Below are 25,123 nucleotides of genomic sequence, written 5' to 3'. Positions count from 1 at the left end.
ATGAATTTGTTTTCCTGTTTCATTCATTTTTTTTTTTTTTGTTCTTCTTCATCCTCTCATCCGATTTATGCTCGGTTTTTTTTCTCTGCCGAGGCTGGACTCTTTTCTTCATCATCATGAACCTCGGGGCACACAGAAACATGATGGCCTAATGAAGACGAGTGGACAGCTTTACGCAATTTGCAGTGATAACAGGCTTGATCTTCGGCAAGGGCCCTTGGTCCTTCTTGAGTGATGCGGAGTGAGATTGAAGATAACAAGAGAAGCGGCCAGGCAGATCCTGATTTATTTATTTATTTGTGTTGTGTGTCTGGCACTGCGTGCAGGCGGCCCCCCAAAATAGTTTTGCGTCGATAGACAGACGGAGCGGGTCTCGTGGTTGCGGGGCTTCGGCCATTTACCTGTCCCAGATGGTTGGACTCACACAAGACAGACCCTCCAGAATAAGCTGATAATGTCCGAGCGGATCTCGTTAATGCCCTGTCTTCGTTTGCTAGTCAGTGAATGTGGTACACATTCCTGTGTGGGTTTTGATGCATTGCCGGAACTCACTGAGCAAAACATGTTTTCTTCCATCCTACACACCTGGTCACCCAACCCTTGAACCCTTCAGTTCGTACAACGCTGACAAGTTAAAAGTTAATCTTTTCAAATTTTTCTTAATGAAGTCGTGAAGCGAGGCCATGAAGACTGTCCTCTTGTCTCATTTTGTTGAGGCGGATGAAGCTTTTCCTCGTTAAATATGGACATTGCATCTAATAGAGGCTTTCTGTTTTAAATACAGACATTACATCTCATCAATGTTTTCGTCTTTAAATACAGATGTTACCGCTGAAGATAGTTTTCAAGCTTAATAGATTCGCTCAGCCTTATCACCATCTTCCTAACAGACCTTGCCTCGAGCCGGATGCGAAAAGTCTGTGGTAACCTTTCTGAGATTACAGTTTGACTCTTCTGATGTCTGACCTGAGGCACTGATACAATCATGTTGTTGACGACCTCGGAAGACTGTGAAGTCAACATCTGTCTACAGACTATGCGACTCCTTTAGAACACTCTTTACAGATATATATATATCTATATGCTTTTTTAGTGTCTACACGCAAACTACGGTGTAATATTTATTATTATAATATCTGCACTTTTGTAGGCCTTAACTTGAATAAAATTAATTCAAGAGATATTTTTATTGCCACTCGTATTTCATGTTTGGAGAAAACAAAGCACTTCAGGCGGAAAAAAAAATGTTTTCAATGTGTTCTAAACAAAATTTGCTTTTACAGATTTTGTCTTATGAGTGTTTGATTACTCCTTCCGGTATCGCAAATGGCTTGAGATCCCGTTAATAAATTGGTGTTATCTCTAAGATAATGTTACACGTATTCAAGATGACAATCGTACAGCCCACGCACACACATGACCTCACTCAAATCCTTGAGAAAGAATATTTTCTGTGTCCTCCTGTCAACAGACCGGAAGTGTAACGAGGTTTGCACGCTGGGAAGTAGGACGGCGCCATTCAAGATGGCGCTGGTGCCCCGTGAGTATATGAGATAAGAGAAAAACAATGATGAGGAATGCAACGAGAAACAAAGTGCGACCCGTGTGGATGGCATGAGGGATGAATTGTTTGTCTGTCTGGCGGTGAGCCCAGGACTGGCTTCCACAGATACCAGCTCCTGTGATGGTCTTCATGGGCTTGGGACTTATTTCTGTGTTTGAATGTGTGTCTGTGAGAATTTTTATGCATATTTTGCATTGTATAGAAGTGTGTTTGCTCTTAAACGTGTGCTGAGCTTTTAGTCACGTGCTCTCTTTCTCTATTTCTCTCTCTCTTTCCTCCTCCCTCATACATCCGCGCATGCAAACACACACACATACACACAAGCGAGAGAAATAAAGGTTATCAATTATCATCATTTCGTTATCACACGACACAGACACAGACATAACACTTTCGTCAAGTTACCTTTCATTTGTTTTTCATACTATCCTTTCTGGATCTCTCTATTTTCTGGCGCACGGACTGTTACATTTTCTGAGATGGGACGATAAAAACACCGGCGATTTCCACGAGAGATACCACGAGTCACTGCCAGCGAACCGGTCTTGTAATGTAGAAATATTGTTACAATAAATTCACATAATGGCCATTGTCAAGAGCGGCTCGATGGCTGGCTCTCTCAGGAGAATTAAAGTGGATGGATTTGCCTAAAAGAAATGGTGAAACGATGCAAAATTAGAATTAAGGACACAAACCATGCATACAACCTCCAATCCTTTTAGTTTTTTTTTTAAATTTGAGGTTAATCGCAATTTTTTCAAGCGGAAGCTGCAGTGAAATTTGTCAGATGACATTTGTAGTCAGTCAACGCTAATCAGAAGAGGACTGCAAAAATTTAGATGAAGGACAACATACAATGATTGGCTCAACAACCGCCATCACCAATCAACCACGAAGTGCTCTATAATAAGTTTAAAATCAGCCAATATTCATCATTTAAGTTCAAAATCCCCTTTGTAATTCTTCTTTAGTTTTTTTTTTTTTACGTAGGCACGGTAGGAGAGATAAGGATAATCATTCTCTCTCTCTTCCCTTCTCTCTCTCTCACACACACACACACACACAGAAATACAAAAAAGGTATTGAAGGAGAGAAAGAATGGAAAGAATTCACCTTTTAACATTTCCTCTCATGTGACCTGTTTTGGACATTTTATACTATTTTCCTTTAACTGTCGTTCCTGCAAATCCAGTTCACATTGTGAGACCTATTTGAAAGCTAAAAGTTTGAATATAAGGCCACCCCTATTTCGTTAAGTTTGCTCTTAGTTTCCTTCTAGTTACAAAAGTGAATGACCAAGAAAAATTAATGTACAAAACCAAGCAGGACTGTCTTGCTTGATAAAGCTTGAACAACCAGCTGGAGCTACAATGATTGTCTACAGGACCAAACATGATTGTCCGACTGGACTTGGTCAGAAGATGGCATGATTGCTCTACTGGACCAAGCACGATTATCTAGACCGGACCAATTATGATTGTCCCTAGTAGACCTAGTATGATTGTCCTACTACTCCAAGAATGCTGACCTAACACCATCAACCTCCTTTACTAGCCTCCCCACTCCACTTTAACGGTGTAACGTAAAAACGCCTTGTTTCTATGGAAATGGTCTCCATCAGCGATTGGCTGTTTGTCCTTTGTAGCTATATGAGTGCGCTGAGGCTTTTCCCTTTCTAAGCATTCTAGATATAAGCATCAACCATGTGTGAGTAGTCGGCTAACTGGATGTCTTACCTTGTGACTAATCTCTGACCCGATCACCTTGTGGCTAACGTCTGACCTGATTACCTTGTGGCTAACCTCTGACCCGATTACCTTGCGGCTAGCGTCTGACCCGATTACCTTGTGACTAATGTCTGAACCCTTGAGGCTAACCTCTGACCCGATTCCATTGCATGATTGCCGCTGTTTTTCGGAAGGCTGAGCTGGAATCATTCCACTGTAGCTGTCTGTGGATCATCTTTCTCAAACCCTGCCGGCGAATTTATATGCTCTCGAGTTTTGAATGAATCGGCCATTAAGCCCCTAGTTTATTAGTTCATGCGATGTGTACATCAAACCTTCTAACTTCTTTCAAAGAGTTGCGAGGCTGAGCGAAATGGTTGTCTCCAAAACTGAAACCACTTTCCCGTTATCATCACAAAGACGAGGTTCCACAACACACAATATCCTGGCCAGTAGGAAGCAGTGATGTATAATTGCTTTTCGAGACGCCGCTGTCTCTATTTGCCATGGCAGTCTTGAGTTGCTGCCCCCTGTCTAGTAAAATTACGTCCCTGGCTTCTCCTGCCCTGTACCTGCCAAGAGTTATCGGCCCAACCACTAGCTACGCTCCCTTGGAGCGTAAAGTCCTCCCTGGCTCACTTCCGAATCTTCCGGGGCTTGCGTCTGTGGCGCGTCCCTCAAGACAACTTAAAGAAATTATTGTCGTCAGCTGGACAAAGGGCGTCCACGGGGTCAATACCTCGCCTTCATTTCCACATTCCGGGGGCATCCCATGATCAACCACTGTTCTCGAAATGCAGCGGTGTAAGTGGTGCGATATCTTACAAAGTATTTTATGTCAAAAGCTTTTAAGCTTGGAAAAAAATAGATATTGAAAATGAGACTGGGAATTGGGTGTAAGGGGTGGAGATCCTGGGAAAAGAGGAATGTAGTGTGGTGTCATGCAGACGACACTTACCTGAGGGCGAAGATAAGATTCTGGGGCAGGTAGAACGCAGCAAACAGAAGGACAATGGCGATCAACATCTTGGCCACCTTCTTCCTAGACGCCAGGTGCGCGTCGCTGTTGCTGCGGTACTCGGGGCACGAGTCGTCGGCACCTGCAGCAGACGACAGCAACAACACATCACAGATGTGGGTACAACAGCACTAGTGATGAATCAAAACGATGGACACTGTATGAGGGATGATATAGGATGCATAATACAAGGTGATTAATGGTTAAGGATTGTTACTACATAATAGATAATAAGGGTTGCATAAAGAAAAGTGAATAATGGATAATGCTGGATTGTTAGTGGAAGTATGGATAATGAAAAATTGCGGATTAAGGATGTAGGATGGATAGTAGGGATGGACAACGGATGAAGGAGATGAAAGGGCTCTCCAACAAAAGAACAGATGCACGGATGGATGAATGTCGATTGATGGAACAATGGATGAATGCGAAGCTAGACAGACTATATAGATAATGTACACAAAGGAGCGAAAGCAAGAACACGGTTTGCTGAAACCTTTCGATGTCCACACCGTCCTCAGAAACTTCATTAGTAATCGAGACAAATATGTCTTCTTTGACATCAACAGAAGCACTAGTTTTCAAACTTTGTAAGCCACCTACTGCAACTATAAATCAGTCTAGAAAGTTTACGGTCGGTGTTTTACACGTCTTAACTATTTGCAGGATCAAGTTGAAGTACAATAGACAAGTTTTTACAGATGTAGGTCAAAAGTCAAAACTTGATTATAAATAGTTTAGATGATAACAAGGGAGGAGAGATACCATTGGAACTGTAAAGGAATTTTAAAAAGTGTTGTAGTTTTTGTATCTGGAAACGGTGTGAATAAAGTAATCCATCCTCATACGTTGAAGACAGCAGCGGTTGCAATTTACGAATGTAAGTCGCAGAGGACGATGACCCCAGACACTGACCTAAATGCAAGGCACGATCCCAATGACCAACGTGCAAAGCTTTTTACAGCTGATTAGTTGTCCTCTCTCATGGATTCTGTACTTATTCATATTTTCTGACACCTCAGTGTAGTGCAGGTTGACTTGTGGGAACAAAAAGGCAAGTGTAACGGGACTACGCCTTCTAACGGCTTTTAGCGCGGGCAAAATGGCTGACTTCCGCTCTCTAAAACTTCTTAAAAGATCTTCCCATCCGGCCATAGGTTCCTTTCTAATTTGGATTCTAATATCCTGCAATCTTGTCCACGAAATTCATTTCGTGAAATCATTTTGGCAGCTATTTTCTCCAGAAATGTAGACCGGAATTTATTGTTTGTTTATAGTATCAGGGTTCTAGTATCGTTTGTTGAGAACGGCTTTTTTTTCACAGTCAGAATAAGTCCTTAGGTTTTCCAAGCAGTCCTATCTTGCTGCTTTGTGTTCCCGGGTAGAGCTCTCTAAAGCATCGGTGTCTTTTCTTTTAATTTCAGAAAAGTGCAGGAAAAGTCAAATTGACCCTTGCTCGGTTTGGAACAAAACAAGAAAAGGCCTTATTACTCTGTGCCAGAATATCTAGTGAAACCCAAAGAATAGCCTAAATATTAGATGTAATCACTCATCATACTACTTCGATAGAAAGCTCTGTGACACTAGACAGTGATCCATTAGTTTAATTAACCACTCAGAGAGATGTCAGAAAACATCCAACACAGCCGAGGAACTATTTCCAGAGCTGGTTTGTTACAAAGAATAGTACAGTACGTGTGTATTTTTCACTAATGAAGGGGTAAAGCATGGTGGAAGATTTTATCTCTCCAAATCCGATTGAAATTCCTTTTTCTATTCTTATGACGCATGTCTATAAACATGACCCCGCAAAGAAAGAGGTTGGTGGCGCAGTGACTAAAGCGCCTGTCACCATGACAATCGGGTGTCCAATAAATTTGCACCTGATAGAAACGCAAGTAGAACATTAGAAGGATCTGCTCCAAAAGTTCATTGACTTCAGCTTGACACGAAGAATTGTAGCAGGTCATGCGAACATTCTGGAAGGTTTTGTACAAATCCTCGCTGAGTGCAGGGTAACTCCACAAATAATTATTCTTTCATTGAACGACGGGTGTTGTTGAAGGTTTCCCCCTATCGTCTGTCCTGTTCAGCAATTTAAGAACCTTACGTGATCCCGACATTTCCTTTTCCATCTGTTCGATGCCTTCATGGAATTTGCACTTTGCAGACGACATTTGACAACCAGACAGTAGTAACAGTGAGAACTCATACAAGGGGAAGACCAACTCGGAGGGTGTTTTTTAGAAATAACATTTGCACGACAAATCCATCAGGTCTGTTACAGCAATTTCAATAATGGTCAAGACGACCAGGATCTTGTGAAACAATACCATCAAGTCTGCTACCACGTAAAGACTGAGCAAGTCTTTCATAGTTTCTATCCTACTGTAATTATGAGAAACATACTCATAAAGATAAAAGAATCAATGCATTCGAGTGCTCGTGGTGATAGCTTCTAATTTCCTAGATGAAATAGAAGACTAAAGACCAAAGCGAGCAAGAACGCCTTATAGGGCCGTAGTTTATGAAGCGAGAGTTAGTCGTTTCCCCAGGGCAGGATGGAGAACTCAAGGAAAAGCGTGTTGTTCCCCAAGTTATAAAGCAGTGGCGACACCCCGCGGACACTGCTTCATGTTTGTTTGCCCCAGGGAACCTATGGCACCGCCTTTTAATTACGGCTCCAGGGATAAACACCATCTGAGAAATGTGGACACCGCTTATAACTTAGGAAACAAGACATCTGTTTTTGAATTCTTCACGTTGCCATGGGCAACAACTGACCCTTGCTTCTTAACTACGGCTCCTGGTCATAGAAAACCGATGTAAGGTTGTCTGGTTTGGCCATGTGGTCTGGTACATCACTCTGAGACAGTCCTTTAGGACATCTTCTAAGATGGTTGAAGTTGAGAGGGACAAAATTTTAAACAAATATAAAAAAAAAACGTACTGAGGATACTCTTACCACCACGGAAAACAGGGTGCATGATGTGGTGGTGTACTTGCACATTTACAGCAAAACATACAAAACCACTGACCACATCTGTATTTTAACTATTGTTGCTATTGCCTTACAGACGGAGAGAGCTTTTGCCTTATCGCTGAGTCCTTAAACCTTGTTGTAAACCGAGGATTCAGGGATTAGTAAATAAAATATTGAAATCATTCTAAGATATGAATGAACATAGCTGTGGACAAGAGGCGCAAGGGATTCAAGACTCCGTGAATGTCCCATTTCTTCTGCCAAGAGCATTTTGTTTGTACATGTCGGCCTTCTAAGACAGTATCTTTACTTTCTGACTGGCCTTGCTCGATTTTGTTCTTCTGTGAAAGCATAAACTACTAAAATAAACTCTGAAATACTTGGTAAATCTCACGATAATCCTCAGAAACCAAAGCAACATGATAGCAACACACGAGTACCAGAGCCAGTCAGTCCACATTGTCGGATAACCGAGAAGCTGACGATAAATGTTGTAGAAAATAGACTGGCGTGAGTTCAGATCATTCGCTTGTTTCCTGCTGAGAATCCTGGCTGGACAGTCGGACAAGAGGGACTGAGGAAACGGAGAAAAATGGTGGTTACCGTGGAGAGAAGAGATTCGCTTACAAAGTGCAAATCTCGAGTTTTGTGCAGGTTTTCAATGACAATGGCAGTGAGAGATCACGATGAAAGATAGGGAGAGCAACATCGACCTGGAAGAAAGGAGGGTGGTTCAGGATCCCATGAGATTGGACGAGACTGCAAAAGACGATCTCCTCCTGGGGCGTCCTCGGGGCGGTGATTAACCACAAGCCTTAGCGAGCCCGAGACCTAGTGTTTGATCGCCAGAGTCGATTATATCAGTCTTCTCTCTGCCTTTTCTTCTCTCTCTCCCTCTTTACAATGTTTCAGCTACTTATAGATGTGTGTATTTATAGATGGATGGAGGTATAATTATACATATATATGTAATTAATTCTCCTTTAGAAAAAAAATATACCTGATGACAATATACGTGGGGTCAAATATATAAAAATGTACATTTGCCTGCAGATTGCTGTTGAATATGCTGTTTTGTATTGTAAATATGCTTGTATCTCCTCAATGTCATAATGGCCATGAGTCATCAACAGGTTCACGCCTACATGCATGTACTCCTATACGTGTGTTTATTTGCTTGTTTGTGTGTTTGTTGGCGTGTGCGCGCACACAAGCCACTGGATACACTAATGTCTCTGCTCCCTTGAGCTCTGTTGTGATTCGCCTCCACATAAAATCCTCGTTTCCTCTTAAGACTTTTCTGTTTTATTTTTCTGATATACTTAATTTCAAAGCTTTGAAACTGGGGCTCTATGGGCGAGCATTCAAGATTCTCGTATGAAAGGAAAAGATGTTTTTGAATCAAAGAATGTAAAAACAAACACCTGCTTCTAGGAAACAAAATCTTCTCACGAAACTTCCGTGATGGCATGTTACCATTGGTCTTCTCGTGTAAAATACAGCGATGTGCACAAAACATTGCAAACACGTGACAAAAAAAATGTAACAAAAATACAGACCACAAAAAGACAGAACGAAGAACACATTAATTAACAAGGTTAAACTTACGGTACTGGAAATGTGTTACTAAATGCGAAAAATAGAAAAACGACACTGTCACTCTCCTGCAAGGCGAGTATATTTGAAAAGGTCTTCTCTTAAAAGCAATTTTTTTGTTTGAAAAATTCTCTAAAAATGTTCACAAACAAAACCCTAAAAGAAAAAAAGTTTTTTTCCGAAATGTCGACAGCTATTGCCTCTCGCTTTAATTAGATGGAGCTGGTGGTGGGGATGGAAACCAGGTCTTTGACCGCGGGCAAGCATGTCAAGGCTAGTTGTGTCCTAAAAGGTGAAACAAAGAGGATATCCTCTTTGGTGCAACTGTCAAATACGTCACCTGTTTGCCAGAGGTCAGGGGTCAGAATGTCGATGGATGTTGCGGATGTTGCGTGATGATCAGCAGTTTTACACTCGGGGGAAAACTTGAGGTCCTGTGTCGGCGTTGAACCGCAGGAAGACTCACCCTCAATATCGAGCACCAGATGGAAAGAAGAAAGAAATTAAGAACAGCTCTGGATGTGTGGGTCGAGTAATGGATGAAAGATATTCCAATTTGTGGAAGAGCTGATTTTTTTATTTAAAAAAAAAAGAAATTTTCTTTTGCAGATGAACAGGATCAAGTCTCGCCTCATACCTTCTTCCTGATTTTTTCTTTCCTCACTTTCGGCGAGTTGGAAATCATCGCCAGTCGTTTAAGTGCAGATTCTCGTCACACGATACTGAGAGCATCTGAATGTCACAGAATTTTGTTTGTTTTGTTTTTTTCTCCTTCTCTCGACTGTCTCTTCTCGCCGCCGCTGATGTCTAACGGATGGAATGGAGGTGAATTCCCCTGCGAGTGCCTCAGGGTACCGGAGATAGTCAAATCCTCCGGAAACACTGGAACTCTGTCATCCTGAGAAGATGCAGGTGGTCAACAGAAATCTCCATCTTGTTATCCGGTAGACAAATTAGAAAAGCAGGCGATGGGTGTGGTAGAGATGCTTTTCGATTGCCGAAGAGGGTTTGTGTTTATGGAGGAGTTACATGTGTACAAGGCTGGCCCTACAAGATGGCAAAGTAACAGAACCTCAACATCGTCTCCTATTTTAAGTGTATGGTGTACCGACAGCCCTTGCCCTCAGCAAAATGTTGTTCAATCATCAGTCAACATTTGCTAAGGAGGATCCTTGCCACCACCCTGATGACAGCAACACGAGCGGCGGGTAAGGTCTGTGAAACGTACATACCTTCCTCGTGTCCTCTTTCAAACACGAAATTGCTGGCAGTGTAGCAAAATTCTTTAATTATATTTATTCTTCCTACCTTCTCCTCGGTCAGTCCATCCCTTTTAAAGTGGTCCAGCTGCACCACTGCACTAACATCGTTAATGTCTGATTGCACGAGTCTGAAGAGCCTACCATTGCTCACTAATGGAATGAGCAGTGAGTCACTCCAGCAGACAAATATTTTAATGCGAAAGGAGCATGAACCAGATTTTACCCTAAAACGACAACAAAGAGAGGACAACCACGAAAGTTAGTCCGATTCATTATCGGTGGTCGGTGTTACGACTAATAGTTGACAAAGATTCGGAAGACAAACAAATGTGAATAGTAATTCGTGAAGCAAAGAAGGAAAACACTTAACTAAAACCAGAGAAGGAATAAATGAGGTTTGTGAGAAGAGAACTATCAGGATCAAGTGCTTTGTAACTATCAAGTAGTCTCGTCCGAGGACCAGGGGTCAGGGGGTTAGACTGTAGCTTTCAGGTGAGGGAGGGTCGAGGGCAGTGACCCGAGTCAGTAAACCTCTCATTCGTGAGTGGCTCACTGTGATGGATGAGCCTGACGTCACAAGGAGGAGTGTACGTCTACTGATATATCCATTAGGCGGCTACCACACTCTTCTTCATGAGGGTCTAAACAGGGTCAGTTCGCAACGCTGGACCTTTAACGGTTTGTATTACTCTCCACACCTTTTCTGAATTATTAGACTGCAGTCGTTTTCCAGGTGGAAAATAGCACGTGAAAAGCAATCAGCAAGTTCTTTCTCGGGATACACGAATTTTCTCCAAGTCCATGCGCCGAGCCTGACACTCATTCTTCGAGGTCACTGTATCACCTAACCTGTCTGGCTGAAAGACATTGAGCAGTTATTATTTCCTATCACAAAAACTTTGCTTCTTCAGATATTCCTAGGACATCATCGTGACTGTAGAGACTGTACTCTTGCTCAGACACCATGATCTTTCTTCTTTTCAATGGTCTGAAAATACTTGTAAAAAGAAGGTTGAGTGGGATTTCGACCTAAACTGTTCTGAAAAAAAAATATTTTTTAACAGGAATGTAAAAAAAAAAAGTGATTTTGTTAATTTTTGAAACAAAACATTCGAACTGGCGTTCCTAGACATCCAAGCTCTGGCCCCTAATCTGATTACCGTTTTCTGAATTCATTTTGTATTTCCCTTCAATTCCCTTTTTTTCCTTATTTAATATAATTAAGAAAGGATTTTTGTTCTTTTCTGGACGAAGGATTTTCACTTTGTTTTGCAAACTGCATTTAATGAACGCTGTTAATCTTCCCAATTTGGGGAATGTGCTATTTGCTTTCTATTCACTCCAACTGAGTCAGAGCTCGGCTTTCTTTTATAATGATAAGTGAGCTGAGAAGACGTGGACAAAGGGAAACAATTTAAGAAGGATGAATAACTTTGAGATTGCCTCAGCATCTTAGGAACTTGTTTCTTTTTGAAGTTGGTAGGATTTTTGCTTTTCTTTAATCTATTTTTATTTAATGGCAACAATTTATATTAGGTTATTACCAAGTTATTGACTTCTAAAATTTGAGATATGTACAATATTAGTGACAACTACAGTTTCATGTACGTGTGACTACTGCAATTCATACTGGAAGCTAGCATCCTGGCATGTATTTCCTAAAAAATAATATGTTTCAATGCTACAATTTACTTTTTTAATATGATAAACTTAATATACTCTTATATACATGTATATATCTGCTATTCCCGCCTCTCCCAGAAGAACGGTTTCTCGGAAAAACTCGAAGGTGAACTGGTTGTCCAATGTGTTTCTGGCACACAAACTTTTAGTTCTACACACCTCTCTACCTCAAACTCTCTCTTCTTACACCAAACAGCCTTAATTTTATTAACCGACTTGAGAGAGCAAAGAATCACAAAAGTCTGGACAAGCTGCTGTGGGTGACTCAATGTCTCGGGTGTTGTCGCAATCCAACTAGTGGTGCGTGGACCATCCACGAATGAGGCTGGAAGGTCTGGACTCGAGTTGCTTGTAGATGAGAAGTCGCTTGACGCCTTTTACATCAGCCTTTGCTTTCGTGCCACTGCTTCACCTCATCCCGTCTGGAAGTTCCGGTTGAATTTCCTGGACAGTTGTACCGATCGAAGGTTTGCTGGTGCCAGAACTGGGGTGCGATACCGGCCTGGGAAAGCCTCCCATTCATCCTGTCTTTATAGCAGCTTGGGGAGCGCTGTAGCTGTGTTTATGAGACATGACCTCGCCGAACCCGACAGATTCTGGCATAGGAATTTTACCCCCTGTATACACCACTTGACTAGACTGTTGCATTATAGGCAAGCAGCTCTCCCGACGAGTATGTCATCCACCAGAAAGACCGACCACTTCATGTCCATGATGAGGGGCAGACATCTTTGACGAGACCTCTTGAGCAGTCTGACTTGCTGTCATTAATTAGAGTACCCAGGTCTTTGTGCTGGACAAGACATTTGGGAGGTTGACAGCTATCAGGAGAGAAGAAGCAGGCGACTTCTCCAGTCTCTATTATAAACTCCTTGAGAAGAAAGTCTATTTCCTCTTTTATGCAAAAGTATTGTTCGGACAGAGTTAAAGCCAGGAGACTCTTGGAAATATAATCAGGAATGCTCGTGAGACTATTGTGTTGTCTGCATGGACCTTACTAGAGAGTTCCAGGCTTTGTAAACTTTCCATGGTACATTCGAGACAATGTTGGGGTGGCCATTGTTTATTACAAGCAAGACAAGGTTAATTACAATTAAAGACGAGAGATAAGCTACTTACAACCAGCAGCTCAGACGGTTTTAAGTTCCATAGGACAAGATAACCGCTCCATGGGCATACAAAGGGGCATTAAAAACTTTAAACTGCACAATTCTTTGAGCTTATAATAAGTTTACTGGGGAAAAATATATTTTAAAAATCTTACAACAAAAATTATGTTCATTACTTTCTTTTTCCCTTTCTCGAGAGACAGAACGAAAGAAAAAACACCAAGAAAGCTGACGGCATCATTATTAATGATTACCTGGCAATCAATGTAGTGTGTAGTGATGTCATGTCCTGTGAGGTTCGTTAAAGACCAAAATCCTTAAAGACCAAAACTTTCTCTACTTTATTTTATCTAGACATCAGTTGGTTCGAGCGTGTGTGTGTGTGTGTTTGTGCTTACAGGTGTCTGTTGGATGACTGGTCGGTAGCCTGATGTACTCAACTTATTTTTTTTTCTCTCTCTCTCTTTCTGTTCCATATCTTATCTTTTACGTGCTGTCAGAAATGTCTTTCTGCATGCCAAGAAACTTCAGGGCAAGGCTGTTAAAATCCTCTGTACATGATGGGAGCTTGTCCACAGTCAGTCAAAACAAAACTATGACATCCTTTATTAATGATACTGTGCGACCATAAACCAAAAGGTTGTCGTCCCTTTATCTGCTTGCACTAATTAGCGCGCGCTGGAAGATTACCCAGAAGCCATCATACCAGACTTTACATCGTCTGAGAATTCCAGAGGACGTATTGGTGCACTAGAAATTCCAAAGATTTTCTGCATAACAACATAACATTATGTGTTCTCCCTCTATCTCTCTCTCATTCACACACCTTGCCATCTTGAATTATCTACAAAGGGTTATCTAGTTCAAGAACCATTTATTTTGACAATAAGTCATTTGAAAACAATGTACATGCAATTGATATAATGGTAAATCGTGCTGTCAGTTGTCGGAGTACGTACCCGTTGTACAAAGTCCGCTCTATCCCATGATTCACGTGTGCGGCTGACTGTAGGAAGAGAGGTCATGACCTCCTCTCGCGCTGATAGTCGCGCATGGGTGACGTGTCAGCTGCGTGGCCAGATCGCCATTACCAAGTAGTCGGCGCGAATCAATAGCTTGTAGTCTACAGGGGATTGATAACCTTATCGAACTCGTAAGTCATGTCAGGGAGACGTGTTGAGAGTCGATTACTCTAAAAAAAATTTCTCAGCGATTTTATATTTTATAGAGATTTCTGGTGCTTGCGGTTCTACTTCCCCTCTTGAGGAAAGTAATTGAAGATCGTTTCGCAAACCTTGCTGTGGTCCTCTGAGAGATGTTGGAGACCAGGGGGCAAGTATTTTTGTGAGAGCGGTGCCCATCTCTCGGACGACAGCACACTCACTGCTCGAGTATCGGGTCCTCTTTTCAGGAAACTTCATTCGAATGGATTTTTCCTAAACTCAAGATAAAGGAAAAACTGTTTTATTACTTTTGAGTTTATGAGGTGGTAACAGTTTGTGTGTGTGATGGAAGTGTTTCGTCTTCTATTCTGCGCTTTCAGAACTTTCCTAATAAACACTCCAACATTACCAACGTGGATTCCACAAAACAGAGAATGTCATCTGTTTGTCTGTCTGTCTGTCTGTCTGTCTTGACGATATTGGCTGGGTAACCTTTAGCTCTCGCGGGTAATCAAAGTACATGAAAGTACTGAATCTGAAAAGTACAATCTGAATATCTTACTTTAAGAATCTGGCATCCTCCCTACAGCTTACCCCTCAACACTCCTCTGAGTACATCTCTGTCTCTCCCGATGTGAAAGGGTTAAAAACTAGCGAGCCACGTGTTTTTATATGCATGTTCCGGATATTGCTTTTGGCATGCGTGCCACTCATTTCCTCTCCTGCTGACCAGTCCTAGCGGCTGTGTGGTCCTGGGAGGTAAGAGCCTTGTGTGCCATCTGCACCCCATTATAATTATCATCACTAACAAGTCCACAAGCCTCTTGATTCTTATAACAATAAGGGGATTCATATCGCGCACACAGACAGCTTCACGCGCTTCCTGGGAAATAAAAAGCAAAGCAGCAGGAGAGAAATGGATGTAAGCAGATATACAAACACACACACACACACTTCATGACACCAAGAGTGTGAAGGAACGGGAAGATGAGAGATATGAGAGCCAAGATGGTCAAGAAAAATCTCAGGATTGTGGCTGAGTACATTAGCAACCACCCGTACTAAAGTTGTCTGAAAGAAAGACACTAATGTTCAACACTAATGTATCAGTGTCCAGGAAGAACTCTAACTCACGCTAATTAGTTTACAAGAAACGCTAACTAAACGTACGCTAAGTACCCATCATGCATCATGAATACATTCGATCTCAACGCACGTGACTGAACAACAACTGTGTTTACATCCTGTTGCACTGTGTTGTGAGACAAGCATCTGTAGGTATCTTTGCCCCAAAAACAGAAAATCGAATTCTTCACGTGGCAAGTGTTATCTCCAAAGCGATAATTGGATTATTAAAAAAATGCTTTTCGCGGGGCAAAAGCTTTCTGGTGTCACCTTAGACCGGAATGAGGAATAGAAGCATGTGCCGAGGAGGAAGGGCGGTGTGTCCTCTGGAGACTCCAGTTCAAAAAGGGCAATTAAGACTTTAAGAAAGCCATTCCTGCTGCTTTCCTCCTATCAGCCTGTTTGTCAGCCTGTCCGTCTCTTCTGTGTCGCTGATTTCTGGATGGCTGCCTTCTCTCTCTCTCTCACATACACACATACAGACACGCATGCTATGTCAGGCGAACTCTGCAAATAATTTGGGGGAGACAATACTAAAAAAGACAATTCTTTAACCAGATTTCAATTCTCTAAAAACCTAACTAAAATGAAATCATAATAATATTATTTCTATGAATTTCAATTAAAAAAGACAGTGAGATTGAAGAGCCTGACATCAACCAGTTATTATAAACTTGACCTGATATCAGACAAAATTCGTAAGAGTGGGTTTCGTATCATCAGACATCATCCGGCAGGTCCGTTCTCCAAAGCATGATATGTGTGTATCGTTAAATTTCCGATGCCTGAAGTCGTTAGAAATCCTCAAGTATCTGAGTGTATGGCGGTAATTTCATCATAAAATAAATGAGCAGATCAAGATGTTGTCTCATGTCTTGCTGTGACGATTGCAACATACTTCATGGTCTCAGACAGCAAGAACTATTCAAGCAGCAGACAGACAGAATTAGACACAGGTAAATAAACAGGTTGATAGATGTTAGAGTCGGCATACAACGACACACTGCCTTTTCCTTCCTAAGTCAGGCACGTGGAATACAGCCATTAACATGGATGCCAACTGTGAAAATCTCACCTGCGACGAGCCAGGAAATCCGACTACGACTGTCCAGACATGTGTGACCTCTGTGCCAGCCCTGCATTAAAGTAATGAAGCATGATATGCTTTTCGATTTGATACGAGTTTCTACATCTCTAAGTTCAAAGTCCGCCGTGTCACCTTTCTCTCTACTGCCCTGCGGGAGCTCGTGTCATAGAACCTCGGTTCACAACCCAACGAACATGATCGCCTTATGTGCCTGTAGTCCTTCTAATCTTTGCACACGACACGCCCTGTCCAGTCTGTGCACACGACATGCAGGCACGAGTGGTGCCCAACTCACGCTTTGCACACGGCACTTACATTCTGCTCACATCACTTACATTCTGCACACGGCACTTACATTCTGCACACGGCACTTATATTCTGCGCACATCACCTACATTCTGCGCACGGCACTTACATTCTGCGCACATCACTTACATTCTGCACACGGCACTTCAATTACTGCGCGCAGACATCTTCAGAAAACTTCGTGCACACGGCACATGCAGGATGATGGGAAGAAAGATCTCGAAAGAACACGCCTGTCAGCATGAAGACCCTCGTTTGCCGCAGCTTCAAATGTCCATTAATTTTATCCGGATGTTTTATTACAGAAAATCCCGCTGACGACAAGGGATCCGTGTTTCCTTCTGTTTCATTTTATTTCAGGGTTTAAAATGAACGATTTGTATTTTGCTTCCTGCGCGTTCTGCCCCACTGACGACTTTCTGGCAATCATCTCCTGTTTTTGAGTGCTGATATACGAGTTTTCCTATGATTTAAAAATATTTTGTCATTTATTTCTCTCACGGGATTGAACATCCTGCACGCAGCCATGAAGTAGAGTAAACTTTATCTACAACTGTCACCTAACTGAGAGATTACCCTTGGTAATCTAGATAGAAATTGTAAGCATTCATGGGGGTCAAAGTCCAGTCATCTGTACAAGTAGACTGCTGGACCATCACGTGCATCAACTCCTTCAAAGTCCTCGAACACATCGCAACCAACAATGCTGTTTCGACCAAGAAAAATAAACCGCTGTGACCTTTCAAACAAAATGATAAACCGGCTTTAAAATCCTTTGTTACTTGTCTCTTTTTTTTCTTTCTTTTCCTTGAAATCTTTTTTCTCCACATTTTTCCTTTGTTTAATGAAACAATGTTTTAAATGGAAATGTTTCAGAGAGTCAAACAAATGTCACGGTGGCTCAGAAAACAAGGGGCTCAAAGGGTCTATAAATAAATCATGTCCTTCATGATGGACAATAAAAAAGATGGAAAGAAATTTCGAGTCTGGTGGTGTCCTGGTCCCCAGACACGTGGAGAACGGTTGAAAGGACAGAACTAGCAGGAAGGACAGACTTATGGGAAAGAAAGGCGTTATGGTGACAAAGAAAGTTTGTCTTTAGTCAACAGTGTCATGTCGTCATGGTCATTCCTTCTGGACGATGGATTTCGTCCCTGACTTTGTTCTCGTGTAAGCTATTTCTTTTCCTCGTTTACTCTTCAAAATCGTTTACTCATCGCGAGAGTTTAGCGAGAGGTTTGTACCACATCAGTATAAAATAAAACGCATTCTCAGATATCTTGTCCAAGCAAAAATCCTTTTGCAAGGGATTGGACCTCTCGATGGAGAATTAATCTCTCGTGCGTTCGATTCATCTGAAGGATAGCGATTCCCAGTGAAAGGTGCTCATGGTGAAAATGTTGTGTTCTGCAGGAAGTGAGCGAGAATAGCCTCCCTTTCAATGTTTTCGATTTCTGTGTGCGAACGTGCTCATGAAAGGCGGAGTCCTTTTCCAATTTGCTGAACTTCCTGTTTTGGGGTATTGACACAGTTTTAGATCATGTTAGGCTAAATGCTCTCTCGAGCTTTTTACGAGGCTGGACAAAAACGGTGATTGAGCGCTGAGATGAGGTGGCAATGGTGGGCCTTTGTTGCTGAGGATGTCTCACGATGTGGTTTGTGCATCATCAGCGTCTACTTTAAATGTCGTTAATTTCATGGTCTGACGGTCACATCGATGTGTTCAATGTTATCGAGAAGCTTTGCTTTAAAAGCAGTTTTGAGTTTGCAGCAAAGCGTTTGCGCTCGGACGGAGTTAGACTGTCAGGTGGATAGGTTCTGCCACAGTTTCAGAGGAACTTCTTATGCCTGAAAACTAATTAGGAGTGTGAAACAACAACAATAATAACAATGAAACTCTAAGAAAAAAATCTGAAAGACAGCTGGTGTAGGTGAAACAAAACAAAAAAACAATATTAATCACTGGAGGATTGAAAGTGATTGACAGGTTTAATGAACTGCATTTTTCTTTCTACGACTCGGTAAAGCTCCGAGCATGTTACTAGTTCCCGAAATCCGGGTAAACGAGTTCTTTTATTCCCAAGAATCAGGCTAAAGCACGCACTGTCCGTGTCTATGGTGAGCATGATGGATGTTAGGAGCACACATGGATACGTTTACATTGGGAAGGCTTCGACAAACAGAATAATTGAAACTTCACGCTTACATGCATACTGTGTACAAACGTGACGTCACGAGTTTGACCTCTTTTTGTGAGTATTGATATTTTAAAGAAGTCTTTGCTCTGTGTATCGAGTTGTAGAAGGTCTTATACTCATGCAGATTTTACAAAACCAATCTTTTGTCAGTTTTCTCAGAATAAATTCAAATTAAGTGCAAAAATTTCAAGAACAAGTTTACTTACTGCGCATCTTGCTGCGGACGGACACCCCGGGTACCTTGACGTGCCACAGGTGGTGGGAGATGATGGTGTAGAAGACGCCCATCGTCAGCATGGGCACCACGTACAGCGTCACCACCAGCGTCAGGTGGTAGATCTGATGGAAGAGGTCATCCACCATGAACTTGCAGTGCGTCAGGTAGTTGGCGAGCTCGAGGCTTCGGAAAGTGCGCTCCATGACGATGAAGATGGCGGCGGGCAGAGCGATGATGGTGGCGATGAGCCAGATGATGAGGATGGTCAGGCTGACCTTTCTGTTTGTGATCCTCGTCTTCAAGGGCTTGCAGATGGCGAAGTACCGCTCCACGGCGATGGCGCACAACGTCTGCACGGACACGGCAAACGACTGGATCTGCAACAAATGGAGGACATGAGCTGCCTGGCACAACCTGGACACATTATTAACTATTTATTTCCATGTTATACACATCTGCAACATTATGTGTTGGGAAATCTATAAAATGGCTCATGTGAACATTTTTTTTAGTTTGTTAAAATATAGAGAGGTTGCCTTAACGCGATGTGAACATGAGTTTGATTGGCAAGCTGCTGTAGAAGTTTTGTGATTATTCGTAATTACTTGTTGTATCAGGGGAGGTAACCTCAGCAAAAAAGGAGATTTTAATTAGTCTTCCTTTGATACAGTGAACCACTTACATTCACTGAGCTCTACAATCAATGGTAGAAAGGACTCTTTACAATATCGTCTTTCGGATACTTATAGAGATCGCTCGACTTTTTGAGTAATTTTTTAGGCGTATGATCATGTGACAAGCTACTGATAATAAAGCAAAATTTGAAAACTAAATGACAAAAAGTAGGAACAGAAACAAAGGAAGACAAGTTTCGAACTTCCAATCTTAGTTAAAGAAGTCACAGTCACTATCGAAGTATTTAAAATCGATTGTTACGACGTTTGATTGTCTTTGTTTATGATACACGATGTAGGAATTACAAATTCATAGGCATCAACAAAATAGCAATTTTCCAGCTAAATCAAATTCACTGGTTGGATGGTAAATTGTGTAATTTCTCTTGAATTATTTCGGGAAAACGGCACAGAACAAGTTGCACCTAGACATTGATACTCGACAATTAAAAGACTTTTCCAATCCCAGTGTACAAAGTATCATTCTGGCACTGGTTCGGAAATCATTGTCCGCGCGTCTGGCAATTTGTCCAACCAATTCTTTTATCCATCGTCTCCAGTTTCCACCCATGACCTGACCTGTCTGTTAGCCGAGAGGCAGCAGAGAACCTTCCAGCAGCAGCAACCCATCTCCAGCCTGTCACAGACGTGAGCGCCATCTATCGATGAAATGCTGGAGACATTATACGCGGGATAACATGCTCGCAGTTTTGTGTCGACCTGCCAACACGGAGGAGAGCTGCTGTTATTTTTCGATTTCCCTCCCAAAATAGTCCTTAAGCTGACATGTTTGTCACGTGACATGGTGCGGAAATATCTCGAAGAGAGCGGTGCCATGCTGAGTGGTGACAATTAAGAAAATGTTGTCCACGATTGTCACTTCAGGGTTTTTTTCTGGAACTCTACTGAACACTACTTGTGTGTGGATACGTGTGAGCTCAGTAGCCAACAAGTATTTATACTCCAACAGTTAATTGGTTTAAGTCTATTGTCAACCATAGAATCATTAATAAATCATAAGGCTTGATAAATAATATTGAAATGTAAAATAATGCTGAAATGTTTCTTTCTTTTTCTCTCTCTCTCTCTCTCACCTTCACAGACACAACCGTCTGGCATTGGCACGCGACTTGTAATGCAAACATCTGACAGTAACCCCTTAAAAAATTTATTACAACAAAGTTTTCTCCCTGAAAAAGTCCCACAATTATTCTAGGTGTTCTTACTTTAAAAACTGATATTAGTCTCGAGCTTTGCAGCCGTAATTTTCTTACCAAGAACAATATCTCAGAACAAATATTCGCAGAAACTCTGCAGATTAAATTCATTTCTGAAAAGGCATGAAGATTGACGGAGGGAGATATACTGTTCACGTGAAGTCTGATGGCAAGCAGGATCTTATCTCGAACATAAACAGCGAGGTCAGGCAGACTGTCAATAAATGTCGTCACCTTGGAGACAAGATGTAGTCGTTAAGCTCCCTGAAGACACGGCTGATAGGTCTTGTCTGCTCCGCCATGATTATACAACATTGGCAGGGAAGTACTTCCTGGGCTTATAGCCAGAGGTTTGCTCGCAAAATAAACCTTAGTCCTTTTGTTCCCTCCCATCTGTACTGGTTATTGTACACCTGTTGTTGACAAAGTACTTCAGAGTGTCGAATCCAAGGGAAACTTTAAATTAGTGTAAAAAGTTGTAACCTGAATTTTTCTTTGTCCATCAGTGGCTGTTGCCTATCTCCTCATGGACACTCTTCACGATCTGGTGCTCCAGCATTCGTGTCCACTTGAGTGAACGACAAGAAAAAAAAATGCAGAACAAAGCTTGTCATACGACACAAACTGTTTTTCTACTGTATAGACATTCAGAAACTTTTGCGGGTAGTTTCCTGACAGAATATTCTGGGTGTGTGAAGGTTCTTCACTCAGACACTTTCTGCTGTCAAGCTTCTGTTTGTGTCCAAGGAAACAGGTGATAAGCATGATGAGCTCGAGTAAGCATAACTGACGTAAAGAGGGAGTTCTTTTGGACTAAGGGTTAATCGGAATGTCTTTCGTCTGAAGGTCTGGTTGTTAGTCTGCCCTGCTTTCTTTATTTTCCTTCTCTTTTTTTTCTTCCTTCTCTTTTCTCCTGTTTCTTCTCATTTTCGTCATTCTTTATCCTTCCTTTTTTTTCTTCCTTCTCTGTTGTTGATTCTTCTTCTTCCCATTTCCATTATTCTTCTTTATCCTCTGCCTCAACATTCATTCTTCTTCTCTCTTATCAAATGCAATAAGCACGCAAAAGGACTTAGCAAATATTTCTCCTCCACTCTGTGTTTGCAGTATTTGTGTTGAATATAGAGGTAGAAAAAAAGAAATTCGACCTGTAGCTGGGCTTAGTCAACAAAAGAGTACATCGTTTTAGAAATCATTGCGTTTAGCGAAATTTTTCTGGTTACAATAAAACATGTTTTATTGGTTGCAACTGGTTAAAAAAGTTTAATATGTCAAGATGACAGAAGCAATATTTTTATCGTTAACAACAAAGATGAAAAAAGTCATAAACTCACGACCTTTCACAGCTTTCAAGAAGCCCTGACAGTTAATAGAAAAGTTTTCTTTATTATTGCTCTATTAAAAAATACTACTTTGGCTCAAGGAGTACTAGCCACAAAGAGGTCATCTCAGGTTCGGTGCATGCCATGGTGGTCCATTGAAGATCTGTTACAAGTCTCGATGTTCTGGGTTCTCGTTGCCCAACAGACGTCCAGACAAGGGTCAGACGGCAGACCATCGTCCGCAGGCACAACACCGAACTGTTGACACGACTGTAGTCAATCATCATTTTGCAGGCACCACGATGGGCGAGACTAAACACACGATTGTTGTGAGACGACACTGACGGGTGAGGAAGCACCGACCACGACACAAAGGTCGTCAGCAGCTGCTGATGATGCTATTTTAGCCGTTCACAGCAAGGTCCTCCAACTTCCTCCTTCCCCATCTCCTGGTTTCAGGACATCAGCTTGGGAATAGCAAGCAGCGCAGAGGTAAATAGAGTCTGGCTTGGCTAATGTCTACATTAGCAGAAACTTTTAGATGTTTGGAGGACAATGGAAACGAGGTTTGTAGCAAGAGATAGGTTGGGACCACAGTAGGCACAAATTGCGATCAAAGGAATTATTCAGAAAATGTACTGCGATGAACTTGTTATGTTCAGGCAAATATGTTGCAGTGCCTGAAATCATTAGTGATAAACACATACTTACAAGAGAAAGATTTCACATACGATATTGAATTGCTGGAATCATGAATACACTTCGGTCAAATAAATATTTTAATGCACGAACGGACTGAACAGGCGAATGCATTTTAATCTTGAATTCGTAAAGGTAAACATGATCAGATAATGTTAGAATGTTATAGTGAACTGTAGAGTGGTTAGACACTGAACTGTAGAGTGGTTAGACACATGTATTGTAATACACATTCACTGGTCAGTCTGGACATCAACATTGTATGACATTGCCGACAAAATGTGGCAGGACGGATCCATGCTGCAATACAATGTGAAATATGACTGGATCCCTTGTATGATATAGTATTGTACTGTATTATATTGTCCAGTATGAGTGACTAGTTTGGATTATTTTGCCGAGCATGACAGATCCAGGCCGTATCTCGCTGGCCAGGGAGGGACCTGTCATCTTTGTGTTCCACCATTTTTCCAGTCGATGGGACGTGGACCTGGAGCTCGTGGGAAGATGTGAGGATGGCAAGATGGAGCAATATGGTTCGTGCCTGTGTTGTGGTCGCTGTCTAGACCGGAAGCGTTAAATCAGTTAAGCCTGGTCATCGATCAAAGATGTATATCTACAAGCTGCCAGGTAATGAAGCGCTGGCGTGAAACGCCTCATCTGCATACCCCATGTCTACATGGGTAGAGGCCTCCTCCACTCTCAGCATGGGCCAACGGATGGCGCGGGCGTGTGTGTGTGTATATGAGTGTGTGTGTGTAAGTGTGTGTAAGTGTGTGTTTGTGTGTGTGTGTGTGTGTGTGCGTGTACCTAAGTGTGAGCTCTTACACCACTGCACACTTGGAATTTGATCTCAGAAGCCCACTTGCAGGACCTAGTTTTAAACTTTTTTTCTCAAAATTAGCTCTGTGATAAATTACACTGATGTTTTTCTTATCCTGAGGACAAGATTATAAGATATTAATGCACTGAAAAATATTTCAGCTTACATTTCTATGAACAGAGAAAAAAACAACGATACAAAAGGTTGTCCTCTTTTTTCCTCTTACACACACAATCTACCACTGTCTCACACTTTTTCTCTTTCTCTCATATACTCACACTCTCACACACTCCCTCACTATCTCTCACACTTCTACACCCACATAATTTTTTCTCACTATTGCTGTCTAACATTTTCTCTGTAACAAGCATTCACAAACATCTCACTTGCATTCTCACATACAAACTATTTTACTCTATAAACTCACTTTTTCTTTCGTTCTTTCTGATTACTCTTTCTGCTTTCTCTCTCAGCCTCTCTCCTTTCTTTATTTAGTCTCTTTCCATCTATTATATCTTTGTGCACGTGTTTGTGTGTGGGTCTTTTCTATCCCCTACCCTTTCAGTACTTTTTCTTTGCCCAGAGTTTGTTGTACAAACTCAGACAGGTTTCTTTGACCCGAGAAAGTGCAGACGTCGGAGACAAATTCCAAACCGTCCTGCCAGGAAACCATTACCCAAGTCAGTGTACAAAGCATATATTAAGAAGAAAATCCTCTCAATCTAGAAGGAAAGTTTCCCCGCCATCCACAGGCCTTCAGTTCCGACTCAAAACGAATGGATTCCCCCGCAAAACGGCTTTCACACAATCCCACAATAATGAACCCGCTGACGTCTGCAAGTCCTGTTTACACTTACTTAGAAATTACTGTCCATATTTTTGGAGAACTTATTACTGAGGCTCTGAGATGGCCAGTGTAAGGTCAGACTGACCTGCATCTAATGTCTTTATGTTTTCTTCTGTCTGCACAGACATCAGCTAAGTGCCTCCATGCAAAAACGAGAGTCAGATGTAGAAAGCTGACGACAGCACGCGGCGCACACGTGACCAGGAGGATGTCTTTGAAATGTTGCCGAATACAATTTTCATTTGTATGTTTAATGCAATAGAACATTTAATTTTCTTGTCTCACATCATTGTTTGAACACGTGGAAGATTATTTGATTCAATAAAAAATAGTTTTTCTGTCTGTGGCCTTTTTTCTGAAATAATTTTACCGAACAACATCGTTCTTTTTAGAGCTTTACTTTTGATATTTCTTGCAATGTCTGGGTCTTTAAATGTGCACTAACAAAAAAGAATTACATTTTTTCCCTTGTGTGAGTTCATACTGCATTACCGCCGTGGATA

At 41.7% G+C, this 25,123-nt stretch overlaps 1 protein-coding gene across 1 annotated transcript in view; it reads right to left on the bottom strand.

Moving 5' to 3' along the window:
* The window catches only part of LOC112574215 (orexin receptor type 2-like), an 84,273-nt gene that overhangs the window by 21,838 nt on the left and 37,312 nt on the right, over window positions 1-25,123 (bottom strand). The window contains exons 3-4 of the mRNA XM_025255114.1: window positions 19,028-19,415; window positions 4,250-4,391 (exon numbers count right to left, since the gene is read on the bottom strand). Coding sequence (XP_025110899.1) covers window positions 4,250-4,391; window positions 19,028-19,415 — 530 coding nt within the window. The remainder of the gene's footprint in view (window positions 1-4,249; window positions 4,392-19,027; window positions 19,416-25,123) is intronic.

This window comes from Pomacea canaliculata, linkage group LG10 (assembly GCF_003073045.1).
Source record: "Pomacea canaliculata isolate SZHN2017 linkage group LG10, ASM307304v1, whole genome shotgun sequence".
Classification (NCBI taxonomy): domain Eukaryota; kingdom Metazoa; phylum Mollusca; class Gastropoda; order Architaenioglossa; family Ampullariidae; genus Pomacea; species Pomacea canaliculata.
Note: the sequence above shows the minus strand (reverse complement) of the source record. Positions and strands in the feature narration are given on the sequence as shown.